Source organism: Ctenopharyngodon idella, chromosome 24 (genome assembly GCF_019924925.1).
Source record: "Ctenopharyngodon idella isolate HZGC_01 chromosome 24, HZGC01, whole genome shotgun sequence".
In the NCBI taxonomy this organism is placed as follows: domain Eukaryota; kingdom Metazoa; phylum Chordata; class Actinopteri; order Cypriniformes; family Xenocyprididae; genus Ctenopharyngodon; species Ctenopharyngodon idella.
The window spans coordinates 23,313,357-23,331,758 of record NC_067243.1 but is presented as its reverse complement, the minus strand read 5'-3'; the positions used below and the strand labels follow the sequence as shown (position 1 = coordinate 23,331,758).

The following is an 18,402-nucleotide window of genomic DNA, read 5'->3' as shown; positions in this document are numbered from 1 at the left end:
GCCACCGCTCATTCACCCAGTTTAGGAATGTGTTCCTACCATTCAGAATATTAATCTTTAAGTTTTATACGACAACCAAGGAATCAAGATCCAAACTGAACTCATTCTACAACAGTGAGTGTCACTGTAATGCTCTTTTTTATATTGTGGTTCACTTTTTCTTTATGCTCAGTTTGTTGCTATTGTGTGCCGCTATAATTATGCCTGTAGATTAGTTTTGTTTATGTCATTTTCAGATATAGTGTATTGTGATATTGTTCTGCACTATTTACTCATATTTCTTTGAAGGTATGATTAGAATTTCTCTTGAAACTGGGACTTGTACTACTTTATTACTTTGCTGTTGTATTGCAACAGTCTTGATTTTGAAAATGTTGAAATATGACAGCAAGTGTTTTGATTGTATTCTCAAGGCAGTATTGTTCCATTTTTATTACTATGTTTCACTGAAAAAGAATGTTATCTGTACACTTCAGCACACCCAGTTTTAATGGAGTGCAGGCTGTCAACTCTAGGTTGTTTGACTTTGGTGGTGACGAAACGCTCTCTTTTTCAGGCAACCAAGAGTTACTATGTTACTATATATATATTAAATTATATAGTTTTACATATCAAGACATAATAAAAATCAGCTGGTCTTTGGCAGGTCTTAAAATGAGGTAAATACAACCTCAGATGATCAACAACACATGACATATTACACTGTGTCATTATTTATTTAACAAAAACTAGGCCAAAATGGAGAAGGGTGACAAATTAAGTACATCCTTACTGCTTCCAAATGAATGAAGAGGGTAAGAAGCAGTCAGGTGCCTTTGATTAATTTATCATCAGCAAGCATGACCCACTCTATAATAGCAGATGTTTTGGCAGTTTGCTGGTCTGGAGCCTTCAGGTGTGTTTTAACACAATGCCAAGGAGAAAAGACATCAGCAATGTTCAGTGATGCCCACCAATCTAGGAAGGGTTACAAGACCATCTGAAGTTTATCATTGAGGAAGATTATTCACAAGAGGAAAACATTCAAGACAGTTGCCAGACTTCCCAGGAGTGGACGTCCGTGCAAATTCACCCCAAGCTCAGATACAGTCCTTAGTTAGCATGTTAAATATTAAAGTTCATGACAGTACAATTAGAAAAAGACTGAACAAGTATGGCTTGTTTGGAAGGGTTGCCAGGAGAAAGCTTCTTCTCTCTAAAAAGAACATGGCAGCACAGCTTAGGCTTGCAAAGTTGCATATGAGCAAACCTTAAGACTTCTGGAACAATGCCCTTTTGGACAGACGAGACCAAAGTGGAGATGTTTGGCCATAATGCACAGCGCCACGTTTGGCGAAAACCAAATGCAGCATATCAGCACAGATTTGGGCTTGATTTGCAGCCACGGGACCTGCAGGGACCTTGCAGTCATTGAGTCGACCATGAACTCCTCCGTACAACAAATTATTCTAGAGTCAAATGTGAAGCCATCTGTCCAACAGCTAAAGCTTGGTCGAAATTGGGTCATGTAGCATGACAATGATCCCAAGAACACCAGCAAATCTACACCAGAATGGCTGAAAAAGAAAATAATCAAGTTGTTGCACTGGCCCAGTAAAAGTCCAGACCTCAACTCGACTAAAATGCTGTGGCGGGACCTTTAAGAGAGCTGTGCATAAACAAATGCCCACAAACCTCAAAGAATTGAAGCAATGTTGTAAAGAAGAGCAGGCCAAAAGTCATTCGATGTGAGGGTCATACAGAAAATGATTCCTTCAAGTTATTTCTGCTAAACAAGCTATTAAATAATACGGTGTACTTAGTGTCACATATGGCTTCTCCATTTTGGCTTTATTTTTGTTAAATAAATAATGACACAGTGTAATATGTCATGTTTTGTTGTTCATCTAAGGTTGTATTCACCTAATTTTAAGACCTGCTAAAGACCAGATGATCTTTTTATGATGTCCTGATACATTAAACCATAGAAATCAAAAGCGTGTACTTTCTTTATATGTATATACTAAAACCTTATGGCAGACAATTTGTGTTGTGACTGTATTGTTCCCCCTCTTGTTAAAAGTTGTCTACATTTTATTTTATTAAAGGAATAGTTCACTCTGAACGTAAAATTCTGTCATTATTTACTCATCCTCATATTGTTTCAAACCTTTATGAGTTTCTTTCTTTTTTCTTTTATTTTTTTGGTGGAACACAATAGGAGAATAGGAGCAGAATATGGCTTCAGAAGACAAGGCCTCTTTTATGGATCTTTCTGGAGCTTGACTGCCACAGTCTCTATGATTGAGTTCATTTTCATTTCCGATTATCCCTAATTTTATATTTTCTATGGATGATATAATGACAGAATGTCCATTTTTTGGGTGAACTATCCCTTTAATTTTGAGTCAACTACTCTTTTCAGGCTAAAATGTTGCAGTACCATTCTAACCAGTAGGGGGCGTCACAAAACAAGGTTACTAATAACTCAACCATAACTTTTCAAAACTCTTGCCAGACACCCACTCTCTTTGTATGTGCATTTACAGTGACCCACCGGTCTCATCCATTTCACCATGACACCAAGACCGTCATTAAAACCAACTAAAACACAAACCAACACCACAACAGCTGCTCCGGGGTTCCTGCCCTCTTTACTGGACAGGATTCCTTGTGAGTATATCATATGAATCTTTGTTTCAGCACCTGCTCCATGGGCCCCTATCTAATTCCACCCCTTGTGCACATTTCTTGCTTCTCAATTTTCACTTGCTACAAGTTTAACTTGCCTTAAGTCTCCTGGCCATGGTCTCGTCTCATCCTTCAGATGTGTTTCATGGTGCTATACTGGACCGCTGCTTTGGTGCTGTGATGTAAGATGGAATATTGTTGTTTTTGTCACAACAGTGCCAAGATGGGCCATCTATGCTATATTTGCCGCCATCATCCTGCTCATTCTCATCTGTGTGATATGCTGCTGTGTAAAATGCTGCTGCAAAGGGAAAAAGAAGAGGAAGAAGAAGCTGGACCAGAAGATCAGTATGAAAGGGATCTCAGGAACTACAACTGCAGCACTGGTGAGAGATGGAACGTCCATGCTTGTGGATGCTGGTTACATTTTTTATTCTAGTCAGCAATGAGTTTAAATGAAGAACAAATGGAGACTGAGCAAAACACCCTAGTAATCTCAGTTGTCTCCACATGAGTTTCAGAAGAAATCACAACATGTCACAAACTCTATTCAGATTTTCTTTAAAAGTCTTTTAAAGTCAAAGATAGTAACTTAAATAGTTCTCGTCAAATACTTCCATACTTTTAACATTACTTTTATTGCTCTATAATCTTACAGTATAGAAATGTATCACTTGTGACTGTTTTTATTTCTCCTAAGAGATTTTAAAGGTGAGGTATGTAATTTCTTGGCAAGATGGCCTAGAAAACATGATTGTTGTTAAACAGGTTTCCTCAAGCACTCCCGTCATCAGCTATTGGCTGGAAAAACTATAGTCCCCACCTCCAAACTCACACCATTGGCTGTCACTGTTGCTATGTGAGGTTAATCAAAAGATTAATCTATAATAATGGTGTGTTCCATTTGTCCTCGGAAGTGGGAAAGTTCTAGTTTCCAGTAGGACCTTTTAACTGGAATGTCCCCTCAAGTTAGAGTTCCAACTGGGAAATTCGGGGGAAGCGCAACAAATGGTAAAACAATTGCTCTACAAACTAGTGTTTATTAGTTCGTTAAAGCTGCAGTCTGTAACTTTTGGCTCTCTAGCGGTGCACAAGTCTTGCGGAAGAACATTGTAGCCGGAGCTACTTCTCTCTGTTTATGTCTATGGCGAGTTACACAGGTACTGTGCTACTCCGCAACGTTTCCGACCAGACCGGTCTAAAATAGTCTGAATATAAACACTTATTATGGGTGTACCGTAGTGATTCAGGGTAAGACAAAAACACGGTTTGGAAAATGGATTCATGTTGTACATTCTCATTATATAATTTTTGTAAATTTTGAACACAAAAAAGTTATGGACAGCAGCTTTAAGTAATTTGAAAACAAATAACATTTTACAATGTAGAGTAGCACAATTAACTGTTTTTGCACAGCTAAATAATTACTGGAGACTACTGACACTGAAAGCCTCGCTCTTTCAAATTTAAAATGGCGGCGCCTGCTCTTACGTTAAAATTAAGGTTGAAAGATAATAAAAAATGAATAATTTCCATGAGTCTAGTCTTTGCATTTGTTTGTTTGAAGTTTGAATCAGGTCTTCTCTGATGGATTAGCATTGGCTAGGTGGCGCTTTCACAAAAAAAGGATCCTAGAACTGTGGTCCTGAAACTGCATCCTCTGGTATTGCAGGAATGTAATATTGGAGATTTCTGTCAATGGCAGGGAAGCATTGTCATAAATGATAGAAAATTTTCGTCAATGGCAGGGAAAGAGTTAATTGAAACATATCTAAGAGCTCTTTTAAGTTTTCTAAGCTGTGAAAATTGACCTCTGAGCAATAAAATATTCCTCTTGGTGGCATTTACTAAGGGGATACTGGATGTACTGACAGGTCCAACTTGAGACAGAGGATGTGGAATATGGATCAGCTGACCAACAAAGGGGAAAACTGCAGTATTCACTGGAGTTCAACGCATCCAGATCAGAGGTAAATGCATCACTTTCACTGATTTTACAGCAGTGCCCTCAATTGGCAGGAAGTAAGAACTAATTAACTTTCATTCTCCAAACCTGTTCCTGGAGGGCCACTGTCCTGCAGAGTTTAGCTCCAACGTAGGCCCTGTCCACACGAACAGGGTTTTTTTCAAAACCGCAAGTTTTTCAATACAGTTTGGCCGTTCATGCACACGCAAACACAGTAATCAAACTTTTAGAAAACTCCTGCCAGGGTGAAGATTTTCATAAACTCCGGTTGCAGTGTTGTCGTGTAGCCAGCGAAACCGGAAATTTTGGCTTGTGACATCGGAGTGCGCGCTGTTATCTGTTATCCTTTGTTTACATGTTGTTAGCCTACCGTAACCAGTAATAATAACCATTTTTTCAGGCTTGTGATTGGCCAACATGGCTTTACGATTATGGTTATATCGCCACCTGTTGGTTTGGCATGCTCTTGACAGCGCTTCATAGCGTCGGTTTTTTTAAACCGTGCTTGTGTGGAAGAGATTTTTTATTGTTTATTTTTTTGTTGAGGCCTTACAGTACCTCAACACACCTACATAGAAGTTTCTAGTATGCTTAGTTAGCTGTTTCAGGTGTGTATAATTGGGGTTGGAGCTGAACTGAAAGTGGCAGGATTGGACACCATATAGTTCATACATCTGTTCATTCCAAAATGCAAATATCTTTTGAGGAAATAATCAGAAGTATGCACACTGCACAAACAGAAATTGCTGTCTTGAATATTATGAAGGAATAGTAGAATGTTTGATATTTACATTGATATTCTGTGTCATAATAACCCGAACGACACTTTAAAAACTTCTATGAAAGTGAATTATAGCAATTATGTAGTGACCAAAGGTATTAAACAAATCAAAACTACCTTATATTTCATACTCTTCTACAAAAGTCACCATTATTAGTCTAAATTTTGCTGGCTCTGCTTACTCAAGACATTCAATTAACCAAATGAGGTGCATCTTGGGACACTTGTATGTCATGACATTTAACACATTTGTTGGCTCATTTTCCTTCACTTTCCAGTCCAACTCTTAATTAATTAACTAATTTCAAAGAAAATCATACTAATAGAGTATTAGTATTTGTTGTATTTACTGTAAAGTCTGGGTGAAACGGAAGATGAGACCAACTTTACTTCAGTATTGTGACGTCATGAAATGGAATATTGAATGAAGAAAAATAAAGGGTGAGGCTACAGGAACACCATTCCAGAGAGGAAGACGTTCACAGATTTTGACTAAAGATTACAAAGACAAACATTTTTTTCCTGTGGATTATTTGCATGGATGAATTGTTCACCACAAGACGCGCAAGACAATGGGCGCTAACAAAGTAAATAAGGTTTTGAATTCATGTGGACTTTAAGAATAAGCTTTTAGATAAAACTGTTTTTAAGATCATAAACCTACATGTACTGTACCATATTTCTTATCAGCTGACTGTAGGAATAAAAGAGCTGCCGCTTTGAAAGCGATGGATTCAGGAGGAACATCTGACCCTTATGTGAAAGTCTACATCCTTCCCAACAAGTTCAAAACATTTGAGACGAAAGTCTTCAGGAAAACCCTTAACCCTGTGTTCAATGAAAATTTCAAATATCAGGTAAACCATGCAGCAAATCGTTCACTATCATATGGTCCTAGATTCATGTGCACATGAATATTCTGTTATCAGCTCGAACAATGACCTGATGCTCGGTCAAGCTCATTAAATTGGAGTTGTTAAATTTACAGCCTATTTACAGTAACTAAACATTGACGTGTTGTTTTCACCACGTTTGTAGATCCCTCAGAAGGAGCTGACTGAGTCGATACTGGTGATGCAAGTGTATGACTTTAACAGATTCTCCAAACACGACATCATCGGTGAGATCAGACTCAATCTGTCCACGGTGGACTGGAATCATGTGATTGAGGAGTGGAGAGATCTGAGCGAAGCTTCCAAACATGAGGTTCAGTTCAGTATTAGTAAAATCCACATATGTTGTCAAGTTCAATGTCATTTTTCATGTGGCTAGTTCACATACATTATATTCATATGTGCAAAGTGTCATCCTCTACTAAATGGAAATGAGTTGGGAGTCCCAGAAAGTTGTTTTGCCCCTTCTCTTTCTATTGCTGTGGTATGGATGATGCTGTCACAAAATGACTAATACACTGAATCTCAAAAAGAATTGAATCTTTCGACAAAGACCAGAGCAGGTGGATTTTGTTTCCATCACGTCACCAGAGCATACAGCTGCACGAATAATCGTAAAAAGATCGCGATCTCGATTCAAGCACCCACGCGATCCTACTTTATTAATGACAACGATTCTCCCGCGTCTATTAAACCTTTGACAAAATCATACCGGAACGTTCAAATCTGTGTTCGTGCTGCCAGAGCCAGAGAGAGCCGTTTTGAATCACACATTAGTTATTTCTGTGTTACAAATATTCACATTATCACAGAAGTACTGTGATATAAGTTTTAAGTTAGTATTTAAACACCGATGTCTACGATAGCGATCAAAATAGAACAAACTACCTTTTGAAACGAACTTGGCACGTCAAGTAACGGTTGTATTAATTACATCTAATTCCACTAGTTGGCGACAACTGACTGTTAAAAAATGTATTTGTCATTGAATCGTTCATTCAAAAGATTCGTTCAAAAACACTGATTCATCCAGCAATGAAACAAGTATTTATTAATGAGTCATTGAATTCATTCAAAACCATTTTTTTAAATAATTCATTCAAACATTTTCCAGCAATTAGAGTCAGCAATTTATATTTTGTCAGAACCTCTAGTAAATTACATGTTATTTTGTTTGGTTGTATATTCAGAATCGTGGGAGAATCGTGATCTCTATTTGAAACCAAAACAATTGTGATTCTCATTTTATCCAGAATCGTGCAGCTCTACCAGAGCATCATGCAAAATTACACTGAGTACCCCTGGAGCAACCTTAAGTGTCCTACTCAACAGCACAATGGTGATAGATTATGTGTCAACCCTTGTTCAGAGCAGTTGATTGGTTGGGACAGGACACCCTGAAGTCTACGATTTGAAATCTGACATTTTTTGCTCGTGGCCACTCAGACCTTGCCACAATTTACATCATGACCCCATGCATGTCAATAGGCTCAGAGTTAAAGGGTTACTCACCCTCAAGCCATCCTATGTGTATATGACTTTCTTCTTTCAGCCAGTTATATTAAAAAATATCATGCCTCTTCCAAGCTTTATAATGGGAGTGAATGGTACCCGAGATTTTGAAGCCCCAAAAAGCACATCCAACCATCATTAAAGTAATCCATACGGATCCAGGTGGTTAATAAAGGCCTTCTAAAGTGAAGTGATGGGTCTTTGTAAGAAAAATATCTATAGTTATAACTTTATAAACTGTAATCACTAGCTTTCGGTAATGTCCGTTCGCAAGTTCCGGCGGAAGAGTGACCTCTGACCCGGCGTATGACGTAGGATGTAGGAGTAGCGTAAGCTTAGGTGAGAGTAGACGCCTCTCACGGATCAAACAAATAGGACTGGGCAACAAACTCAGGCTCCTCCGACATTTCTCTTTAAAAATTCTCGTTTTAGACTTCTAATTCGTGACCGGTGTTTTGTTTTGCTCATGTTTTGTTATCCTTTGCACTTCTGTGTTCACCAATACGTTTTGCATCTGGTCAGAGGTCACTCTTCTACCGGAACTAGACTCATATACGGTCGTTACCAGAAACGAGCTATTATAGTTTATAAAGTTATAAATTACAAAAACGCATCCGTTTGCTTCAGAAGGCCTTTATTAACCCCCTGGAACTGTATGGATTACTTTTATGATGGATGGATGTGCTTTTTTGGGCTTAAAAAAATGGTACCATTCACTCCCATTATACAGCTTGGAAGAACCAGGATATATATATTTTAATATAACTCTGATTGTGATTGGCTGAAAGAAGAAAGACAAATACACCTAGGATAGCTTGAGGGAGAGTAAATTATGGGATAATTTTCATTTTTGTGTGAACTATCCCTTTAAGAGCATCCTCTATACATAATGTATCTGCTAGTTTAACGGCATCTTTCATCTGTCCATATTACAGCAAGAGCATCTGGGAGAGATCTGCTTCTCTCTTCGTTATGTCCCGACTAGTAGTAAACTCACCGTGATCATACTGGAAGCCAAGAACCTGAAGAGGATGGACCAGGGAGGCTCTTCAGGTGAGATACTCACACACTAAAATGTCCTACATCCTCAAAAGTCTAGTCTGCAACCTTCTCAAACACTATATAGAACACAGACTCATTGTAAAATCATGACTCTACCTACATTTTCACAAAACTACAAAAATGTACCTATACGGTTACAGTACATACAATTCACTCCAGTTTTAAGCTGAAATGAACATTGATGGCAGTAAAACACCAACTTTTATTTGTTTTTACACAAATTATGATTACAGAGGCAGATTATCGATTAATAAAGACTTATTTTCACGCTGCTCCTCGCACAATACTATGTTATGACCACAAAACACTTTTACCATAGTCCATGATTTGTAAACTAATACATTTTCACATCTGCATCACATAATGAGCTCCATATGTATGGTTTTCTGATAAACTTGCTCAGGAGCTCAGCCGGTACAGCATTGCACTTGCAAATCACAATAAAAGAGCTTAAAGTCTTGTAGAAGCAAACTAAAATGTCATGGATGCTTCAGAAAATATGTTTTTATCTGCATGTTTTTAAACGCAATAGAACATCTTTTAGCACCTCTCAATGGACATTTCATTTACAAACAGCTGCGATACATAACAACCAATGTAATAAAACATTGAATATAAAATTCTTTTTTTTCCTGATAAACCTGAATGCTCTTTTATCGCCACTCGCTGGACAATTTGCTTTAAAGGTGGCATGAAACATTTTTTCCAAAGAGTTGGTTGAAAAATAGCCATATACATCTTTGTTATTTCAACTCAAGTTTTTTAGCCATTGCATTCTTTTAGGCAGCTATAGAGTAGGTTTAGCATAGAAATTGATTAATAGTTCTGTTTTTCGTTTTGTAGACCCTTATGTTAAAGTTCAATTGGTTCTGGATAAGAAGAAATGGAAGAAGAGGAAAACATCAGTAAAGAAGCGAACTTTGAATCCATACTTTAATGAATCTTTCACTTTTGAAGTGTCGTTTGAACAGATTCAGGTGAGTGATACCAAGAGACTGTTTGCTTAGATGAATCAAGGGTCCAAAATCTGGACCCATTGTAAGGATTTTCTGAAGAAAATGAGTTTGTGCTGCGTTCGTTTGATTTATTTCTGTGAGAAAAAAACTACTAGGGATGTAATATCAGAATATCATTCTTACATTGTGATTTCAACCACGCCAAGTATCTTCACTTCATTTGAAGCCTATTTTATTGGTATTTCTTGAGTGTTAGTTTTAGACCCTGGATGAAGTGATGAACGATTTTTTCAATCTCTTTTGCCTTTGCTCTGTTTTTACTTGTTTGTTTCACTCATTCCTCATACAGAAAGTCCAGCTGGTCATCTCAGTGTGGGATCATGACAAAATGAGCAGAAATGATGCGATTGGCAAAATCTATCTGGGCTGTGATGCTACAGGAAACCAGCTGCGTCACTGGGCGGATATGCTGTCCAACCCACGCAAACCTGTGGCTCAGTGGCACACATTACTCTCTGCTGAACAGGTGGACACAACGCTGGCCTTAAAACACACGCTAAAGATCCCATTTACAAACAAAAACTTCTGAGAAACCTCTACTAACATGACAAATTGTTCACAACCAGAAGTTGTTCCCATTCCTTTATGCTTTTTATGCCCAGACTATGGACCAATTATCTTATTTCGTGCCATTCTTTTTCATTTATTTATGATGGTTCATATTGTTTTAGTCTAACATTTAATTTCCTTCATTTTCAGTATTTTGGAAGTAACCGAATAGCTTGGGAAGTAACTAAAAGCAGTGATGCTACATTTCAAAATAGCAAGCTGCTAATGACAAAAAGCTGTTTTTTTTTTTTAAATTTTATTTTTTAAATTTTATTTAGTTAAGTAATTGTAATTATGCACATGGCTTTACAGTTACAGTAGTGAGCTAAGAAAATAATCAGTCTCCTATATTGTCTTCTCCAATATATGTACTTGTTTGGAAGTCCAATACATTTTTGTGAATCTTTCATATGGATGGTTCATGTAAATTAAGCGATTTAAAGAATTATTCACTAGGTCATTTGTGTCCTGCACATAAGTTACTGCTATCTATTTTATATATATCCTTTTTTGTAGTTAAATACTGCTGCTGTACTTCAAGTCACAGTCTTAAAATAAATTTATTTGTATAAGATTCATTTGAAGCTGTCACATAATCCTAATTGAGATCATCATAGACTAATGCTAGATACTTTTCTCTCTCTCTCTCTCTCTCTCTCTCTCTAGATAGATAGATTGATTGATTGATTGATTGATTAAGTGAATAATTATTTTTTGTAGAAACAGTTGTAGAGTTCCCACTGACTGCAACGTCCTTCTCATGTTTTGAAGTTTTGGGTAAAATTTCATATTATGTTCAGTCAAGAGCGTAAGTTTGATTTTGACATTGGTAATTTCATGTCCTAATCAGTTTCATGTTCTATAAAACCTTTATTTGTAGATATGGTAGATAACCCAATCATAACGCATAACATAACTTTGATTATGTAAACCAACTACATTACAATTTAGCTTTCTGTACTTTATGATAGAATATCTAAATAAGCATACAGTACATTCATAACTAGGAGAAAAATGTTATTCAGGGATTGAAATTAAGCTTTTTAGTCTACATCACTTCAATTGATCAGTTCTGTAATGTTATAAGCAGTGTTGGGGGTAACACCGTGTCCTAACCAGACACGATGCGATAAGATTCCAGCGACGAGCAATTTGACTGTCCACACTAGACGCGACGCAAAAATAAGAAGCGATAAAGTCAATCAAAAACCACACCCAATCAGAAGAGAGTGTGGGCGGGCTCTCTCGGCAAGAGCACAGCAGACACAATGAAATGGGCAAGTACATAGTAAAATTCATAAATATTACACAATTTTTTATTATATTAACATTATTTAAAGTACATACGGAGTGACTGAACCAATCTTTGTCATAGAATACACTTGTTTGTTCGCATTGAGTTTGAACGTTCTTGTGCCCATTTATTTATTTTAAAGATCTGAGGTGAATTAGCCAGTGTTGTTTTCATTACAGCTAAAAAGCTGGGAACACAGAACGATATTCAAACTCACGTTAGACATTTTTAACATTACATAAAGCACATAAACAGTACCTGATATTATCATTGCCATACTTTGTGTTGCTGTTTCAGCTGCGACGTCGCAGAGAAATAGAAACCGTTTCTAAAATAGAATATTCGTGTGTCGCCGTCGTGGCTGGTTAGGACAAAAACTCCGATTAACATGGAAAAGATACCTTTTATCGCTTGTCGCGGCGTCGCGTCGCGTCTGGTTAGGACACGGTGTAATGCATTACAAGTAACGCGAGTTACGTAATCAGATTACTTTTTCAAGTAACTAGTAAAGTAACGCATTACTTTTAAATTTGCAACAATAAATATCTGAGTTACTTTTTCAAATAAGCAACACAAGTTACTTTGTGTTCCCTTTTATTGACTGTCAGCTCTCCTGTCCCCATGTTGAGAGAAATCGGGAGTGCGTTGTGTGCGCTGTGTGAACATGACGGTTATTCATAGTTCTAGACTAAATATGTGCATAAATTTACTCATTTACTTCTTCTTCTGTGTCCTATTCTTCTGTGTTCCAGAATGGCAACACAGCTGAAAGGCTTGTTTGTTTGAGCTGCGCCCTCTACTGTAAAGGCGTGAATTTGCATTTCCTTCAGCCTGAGGCTTATTCACTTCACTTTTGATTTGCCAAAAATATAACTTTTTTGTTGTTATAAAAACAAACAAACAAACAGCCCAGCCCAGATGAGAAAAACTAATGCAAAAGTAACGTAACACAATACTTTCTGTAAAAAGTAAACGTAATCAGTTACTTTTTTAGGGAGTAATGCAATATTGTAATGCATTACTTTTAAAAATAACTTTCCCCAACACTGATTATAAGTGTGCATGTTGAGCACTTACAGGCAAGGTGTTTTTCGGCGGTCAGTGTCATGAAAGTTGGCATGAAATGGAAGTTGCAATGTTCTTTTCTTCCATATTGTGACGTATATCAGAGTGAAACGGCTTCTCAAACTAGAAAAAATGTAGAGCGGGACTTGATTTTGGCCATTGGGAATTGATTGGATGGTTGTGGTTTGCTATTGATGGATCTCATGTGAGTGACAGGTTGATCCCGCCCTCGCGCCAGTAAACATCATCAGAGAAGAGATGTCGCTGCAAGATTAAAAAAATTATTAATAAACACTGTAAAATTCTGAATCATCAATTTTTGATTTTGTGGTGACTTTAATGACGCTGTACTACATAACTTTATTTTAATATTAAAAATTAATGTGACATTAAATGCACATCCTTGAAAGAGAGCAGTTTTTTAACATTTACTTTGACTTCTCAGGTAATGTCAATGTTATGACCCACAACAGTGGTTACATATAAATATATTTTAATAGTTTGATCTAACTTACTGCTAGGGACAATTCAGTAGTCACTGGATATTGGTAGGGAAATTCCCTAGCGTCCCTACTAAATTCTAAACCCTTGCATTCAGTGCTGAGGTTTAGAAAATGCAGACACGAGACAGTTGTATCAGGTTTGGAGTGTTCACACACACACATACACACGTTGATTTCTCTTGTGACTACAGTAAGCACAAGATAAGGGTGTGAGTATTAGGCTGTCAGCACACTTGTGGGCCAATTACAGCATTTTAATGAGGTTTCTTCCTTTGAGCAAGTTTACAGAATGCTAAAGGCTGAGGAACTCATTAGTTGCTTTTGCACAGTCATGTTTTAAACACTCAGGTACATTTTGAAATGCATAATTCAGAATTCATTATTTTATCTCATCAACAAGTACACTGGAAAATGGACATTTTGTACCTTCTTCAACATGTAAAATGTGCTGTGTTATAAAATCTGTATCTGTAAAATCTGTAAGAATAAAAATGTAAGCCCATTATGTGTTGTTGTGCAGTTGTTCTGAATTGCTGCTATAGGTGTTTTTTACTGGCCCATGTAAAAAAAAGTAATAATATTCTGGTCCCTGGGTATTATAAATTTAATTTAGCATTTAAAATATCTTTTTATTTAAAAATTATTTTAAAATGTATTTAAACACCTTTTTTATATACTGCCATTTGGGGTCAGTAAGATTTTTTTTTTTTTTTTTTTTTTTTTTTAAAGTAATTAATGGGGATGTGTTAAATTGTGTAAAAATGGTTTCTACAAACAAATTAAGCAGCACAACAGATTTCAACATTGATAATAATACAAAATGTTTCTTGAGCATCAAATTAAATATTAGCGTGATTTCTGAAGGATCATGTGACACTGAAGACTGGAGTAATGATGCTAAAAATTCTGCTTTGCATCACAGGAATAGTAATAATAATGTAATAATATTTTACATTATTACTGTTTGTACTGTACTTTTAATCAAATAAATGCAGCCTTGGTAAACATAAGAGATCTTACCAACCCCTAAACTTTTGAACAGTTGTGTACAACCCTTATTTTACCTATTCTATTTTAAAGCATCTAAAAAATGCTTTCATGCATTTATTTTCTTTCACAGCCTTAGCCACTCTGAGAAAAAAATGGTCCACGAAAAGAACAAAATAGACCACACTTACATCTGATTTGGGAACAATTTCCATTATCCATTTCCCTTAACCATCACAAAGGAAAGCACACAGCAGGTTTATGATCAGCAGAGATGGTAAACACTGTTGACATGACCTTTGGAGTCTTTACTACTAGAGATCATAGTGCAGCTTTGATCTCCGATCAAAGAAATATTCCGGCTATAGTTTACCCTTCTGTGCAGAATATAGACACCTGCACATTCAGCAATTGCCATAGCATTACAGGAATAAGTGTTATGTGAGAAACATAATCAGATTACTTTTTTCCAAGTAACTAGTAAAGTAACGCATTACATTTAAATTTACATCAAAATATCGGAGTTACTTTTTCAAATAAGTAACGCAAGTTACTTTGTTTTTCCATGTATTGACTGACAGCTCTTCTGTCCCTGTCATGGTGCATGGTTGTAGATAAAGTACTCAATGAGGGAGAATCCAAAAAAGTAGCTTTAATCAAAGGAACTGGGAGAACACTACATACACCAAACGTAAACAAGAACCGACCAAAACGGGAGAACACAGGGAATATATACAAGTCAAACAAAGGGGCAAACGAGATTAATTAACAAGACACACTTGGGACCAATGAACTCAAATCAGGGAAACCATAGAAACAAACAAGTGGCAGGAAAACTGAGAATAACGAACATGTGACAGGAAACATAAACAGAACCCTGACAGTCCCCATGTTGAGAGAAATAAATGTAGTTTAATACTAATGTGAACATGCATTTACTCAACTCACTTGCACAAAAACATTAAGTATTCTTCAAAATTAATAAAAACAGTCAACTGCAGAAAATGCAAAATATTACTCAAACCTGCAATAATTAAATGTTAAATAAAACAAATATACTTTATGTATTTAATCTCACTTTATTAATCAATGTCTTTTCTGCTGACCTTTTCTGCTGATACTAATAAGCACAAATGACTTTAGATAAACATAATGTTTGTCTTTAATTTAAACATAGAGTACCTCAGAGATGACGTGTTTTTGTAGGCCAACCCGGAAGTTAGCGGCGCACGGGTTCCCTCAATCGAAAGCCTATGCATTTTTCCCATAGACTTTTGGAAAATCGCAAAAAATAAGCTCTGTGTTTAACAAAGGGTTATGACACTTACATGTTTTGTCTATCAGGATAATCTTTACAAGTTAACACAACATTTATACATTTTGAAGCCTAAATAAAGTCGTCAGATATAAAAAGCTAACAGTAGGCTATAAACAGGCTGCAGCACACCATGGTCACGGATCATCGTCACCACCACCAAGCTTCCTCAAACTTTATTTAAAAAACAACTTTATTTAAAAACATGCTCGCTGATTATGATCTGTGCTGTGTATGAATACTTATCCACTTTTTCATGAGAAATGTTGTCCAAATGTCCTGTTTGTCATGATGACCCCGCCAAAGGAAGTAGTCCATTTTAGCAACTTGTTAGCAACCGCCGTTTTTAAGACACAATAAAGGTTAAAAAAATCACAAGCGGATTATAACTGGTGTGTTTTATGTCATAGATCAAAACGTGAAAATATTTAGAGGCTTTGTTAACCACAGACCTTATTTCAGGCGATTTAGCAAAAACCCATAAACTTTAGGGTGATGGAACCGGAAGTCCTGAAATGTTAACTCGCTTCTGGGTTTTGCCTACAAAAACACGTCATCTCTGAGGTACTCTATAATGTTTGAACCAAAGTCCCTTTGAGGCAAGTCATTTCACTTGGCGGCCATCTTTGAAACGTCTCTTGGGCAGCTGTTTCAGTCATGCAAGTACAGCTCCTAACTTTTTGAATGAGGAAACATAAAATTCTCCAAAGCTGTTCACCAAACTTATGATTAAGTTTCATATTTGAAATCACCAATGAAATCTGACAACAACTGTCTCATAAATTTCATTTCTAAATGCTAAAATCATGACAAAAAACTGCATTTTTCAGGCTGGACCAGCCAATGCGCATGTGCAGTCATTAGCACGCATCTCAGAACACTGATTGGCTGCATCCGAAAACTTAGGCAGCTGACTTGTTGCCTCGCTGCCCTATCAGGCAATGACTTTGCAGGCAGCATTTGCGCAAGAAGGCACCTCACAAAACTGATTTCAGACAGACTTCTGAGGCAGCGTAACAGTTTAATGATCAACAGCTAAATAGCATGAGCTTTGATGATAACTAAGCGAATATTTAATTACTACAATAGTAATTTCTTGCTAGAAATGATATCAAAAGTGGAAAACAATAGTCAAAAACATATATTTACACACAAACTGACCACCAACCGCAACTTTCAGACGCCATCTTTATTTTTTTTTATACAGCACAGGATTGTGGGATATCAAAGCGAAGGATACATCTATGCTGCCTCCAAAAATCGATCAGATGAAGGCATCTCATGAGACAGGAAGTGATGCTAACTTTGGATTTGGACATGCCTTGATGCCTTCCTACCTTGGAATGCATCCTCCGAAGGCAGCATTTTTAAGTTTTCGGATGCAGCCACTGTTTATACAGCAACCAGAGCTTCTAACAGCAGCTGATTCGATGACTTGGCAATTAGCTCTTTTGTTTAGAAGGCGGGACTTGTTCTGCCAAATTTCACGTTGCACTTTCTCCCATTCATAGTAATATGAGTTCACCGATCAGTGATTCTCAATACTCCTCTGTTCTCCAGCCCGTGACCCGGAAACTGATCAAATTCAGCCATCTTGAAGGGAATCTCAATTCTCTAATTGCACCGCGAGGGGCGAGGAAGCTTCCTGAGGAGTCATGAGAGAGGAACCACAGGTGTATCCTTCCCTCGCATCCTAAGGGGTGGAGCTAAGACGAGAGAGAAAAAAAAATGAGGAAAGGAAACAAGGGTGAACAAATAAAAAATGAGAAGCACTTCATGAGGTTTATTGTCCTTCATCCTATTCTTCTGCAGTCCAGAATGGCAGCACAGCTGAAAGGTTTGAGCTGCGCCCTCTACTGTACAGGTGTGAATTTGCATTTCCTTCAGTAATGTATTGCATAGCTTTCAAAAAAAAAAAAAAATGCAGTTTGTTACTTTTTTAGGGAGTAACGAAATATTATAATGCGTTACTTTTAAAAGTAGCTTTCCCCAACACTAATATACTATTATCAAAAATACAGTAAAAACAGTAATATTGTGAAATATTATTCTAATTCAAAATAACGGAGCTGCTTAATATTTTTATGGAAACTGTAATAAATATTTTTTAGGATTTTTTTTTTTTTTTTTTAAAACAAATCTTCTGAAACATTATAAACATCTTTACTGTCTTGGCTGAAAAAAAGTACTGACCCCAAACTTTTGAATGGTAATGCATATATTGCACTGCATTTATACAAAAATATAACTGAGATACATTCAGTTTTGCTTCAGATTTTGTTCAGTTGAAATTGCAAAATTGATTTGTATAGGCTTTTAATAAATAAATGATTAAATAATTCTTAACAAAGCTTATATTTTCAATCTGTTTATCTTGAAATGTACTTAATTAATAGCTCCGAACTGTTTATGTGTGTATTTATGCAACAACTGACATTGCACATACTGTACACTTGAGCTACAACACAACCATACATGGTAATACAAACGTCTGAACTCCAGATATGATTGATTCAGTCCTAAGTACCTTTATAAAACACATCTTCTCATTTGCATGTCTCACGTCTCTAATTGAAATCTTGTCTTTTGTGCTCAGGAGACCACACCTCTGAAACAGGTGGGAATAATAGCGTGAGTGTTTGTGCAAGACCGGACTTGAGCAGATGAGAGAACCAGGTCATAAGTAATTCAGATCTTGTATGCAATTGAATGGCGGAGGAGCACAGACTGACTCTTTGTTATGCAAATAAAGCGTTATACCACCCACTGGAGTTAGGCCGCATTTGATC

At 36.8% G+C, this 18,402-nt stretch overlaps 1 protein-coding gene across 1 annotated transcript; it reads left to right on the top strand.

The window, feature by feature from the left end:
* syt8 (synaptotagmin VIII) lies at positions 1-13,816 on the top strand. Its single transcript, XM_051884935.1, is given in 10 exon segments — positions 1-114; positions 2,529-2,652; positions 2,887-3,056; positions 4,545-4,640; positions 6,108-6,126; positions 6,129-6,274; positions 6,456-6,623; positions 8,758-8,875; positions 9,728-9,861; positions 10,190-13,816. Coding segments are annotated over 9 exon segments (1,188 nt in total). The 5' UTR covers positions 1-114; positions 2,529-2,555; the 3' UTR covers positions 10,430-13,816.
* The last annotated feature ends 4,586 nt before the right edge of the window (positions 13,817-18,402 follow it).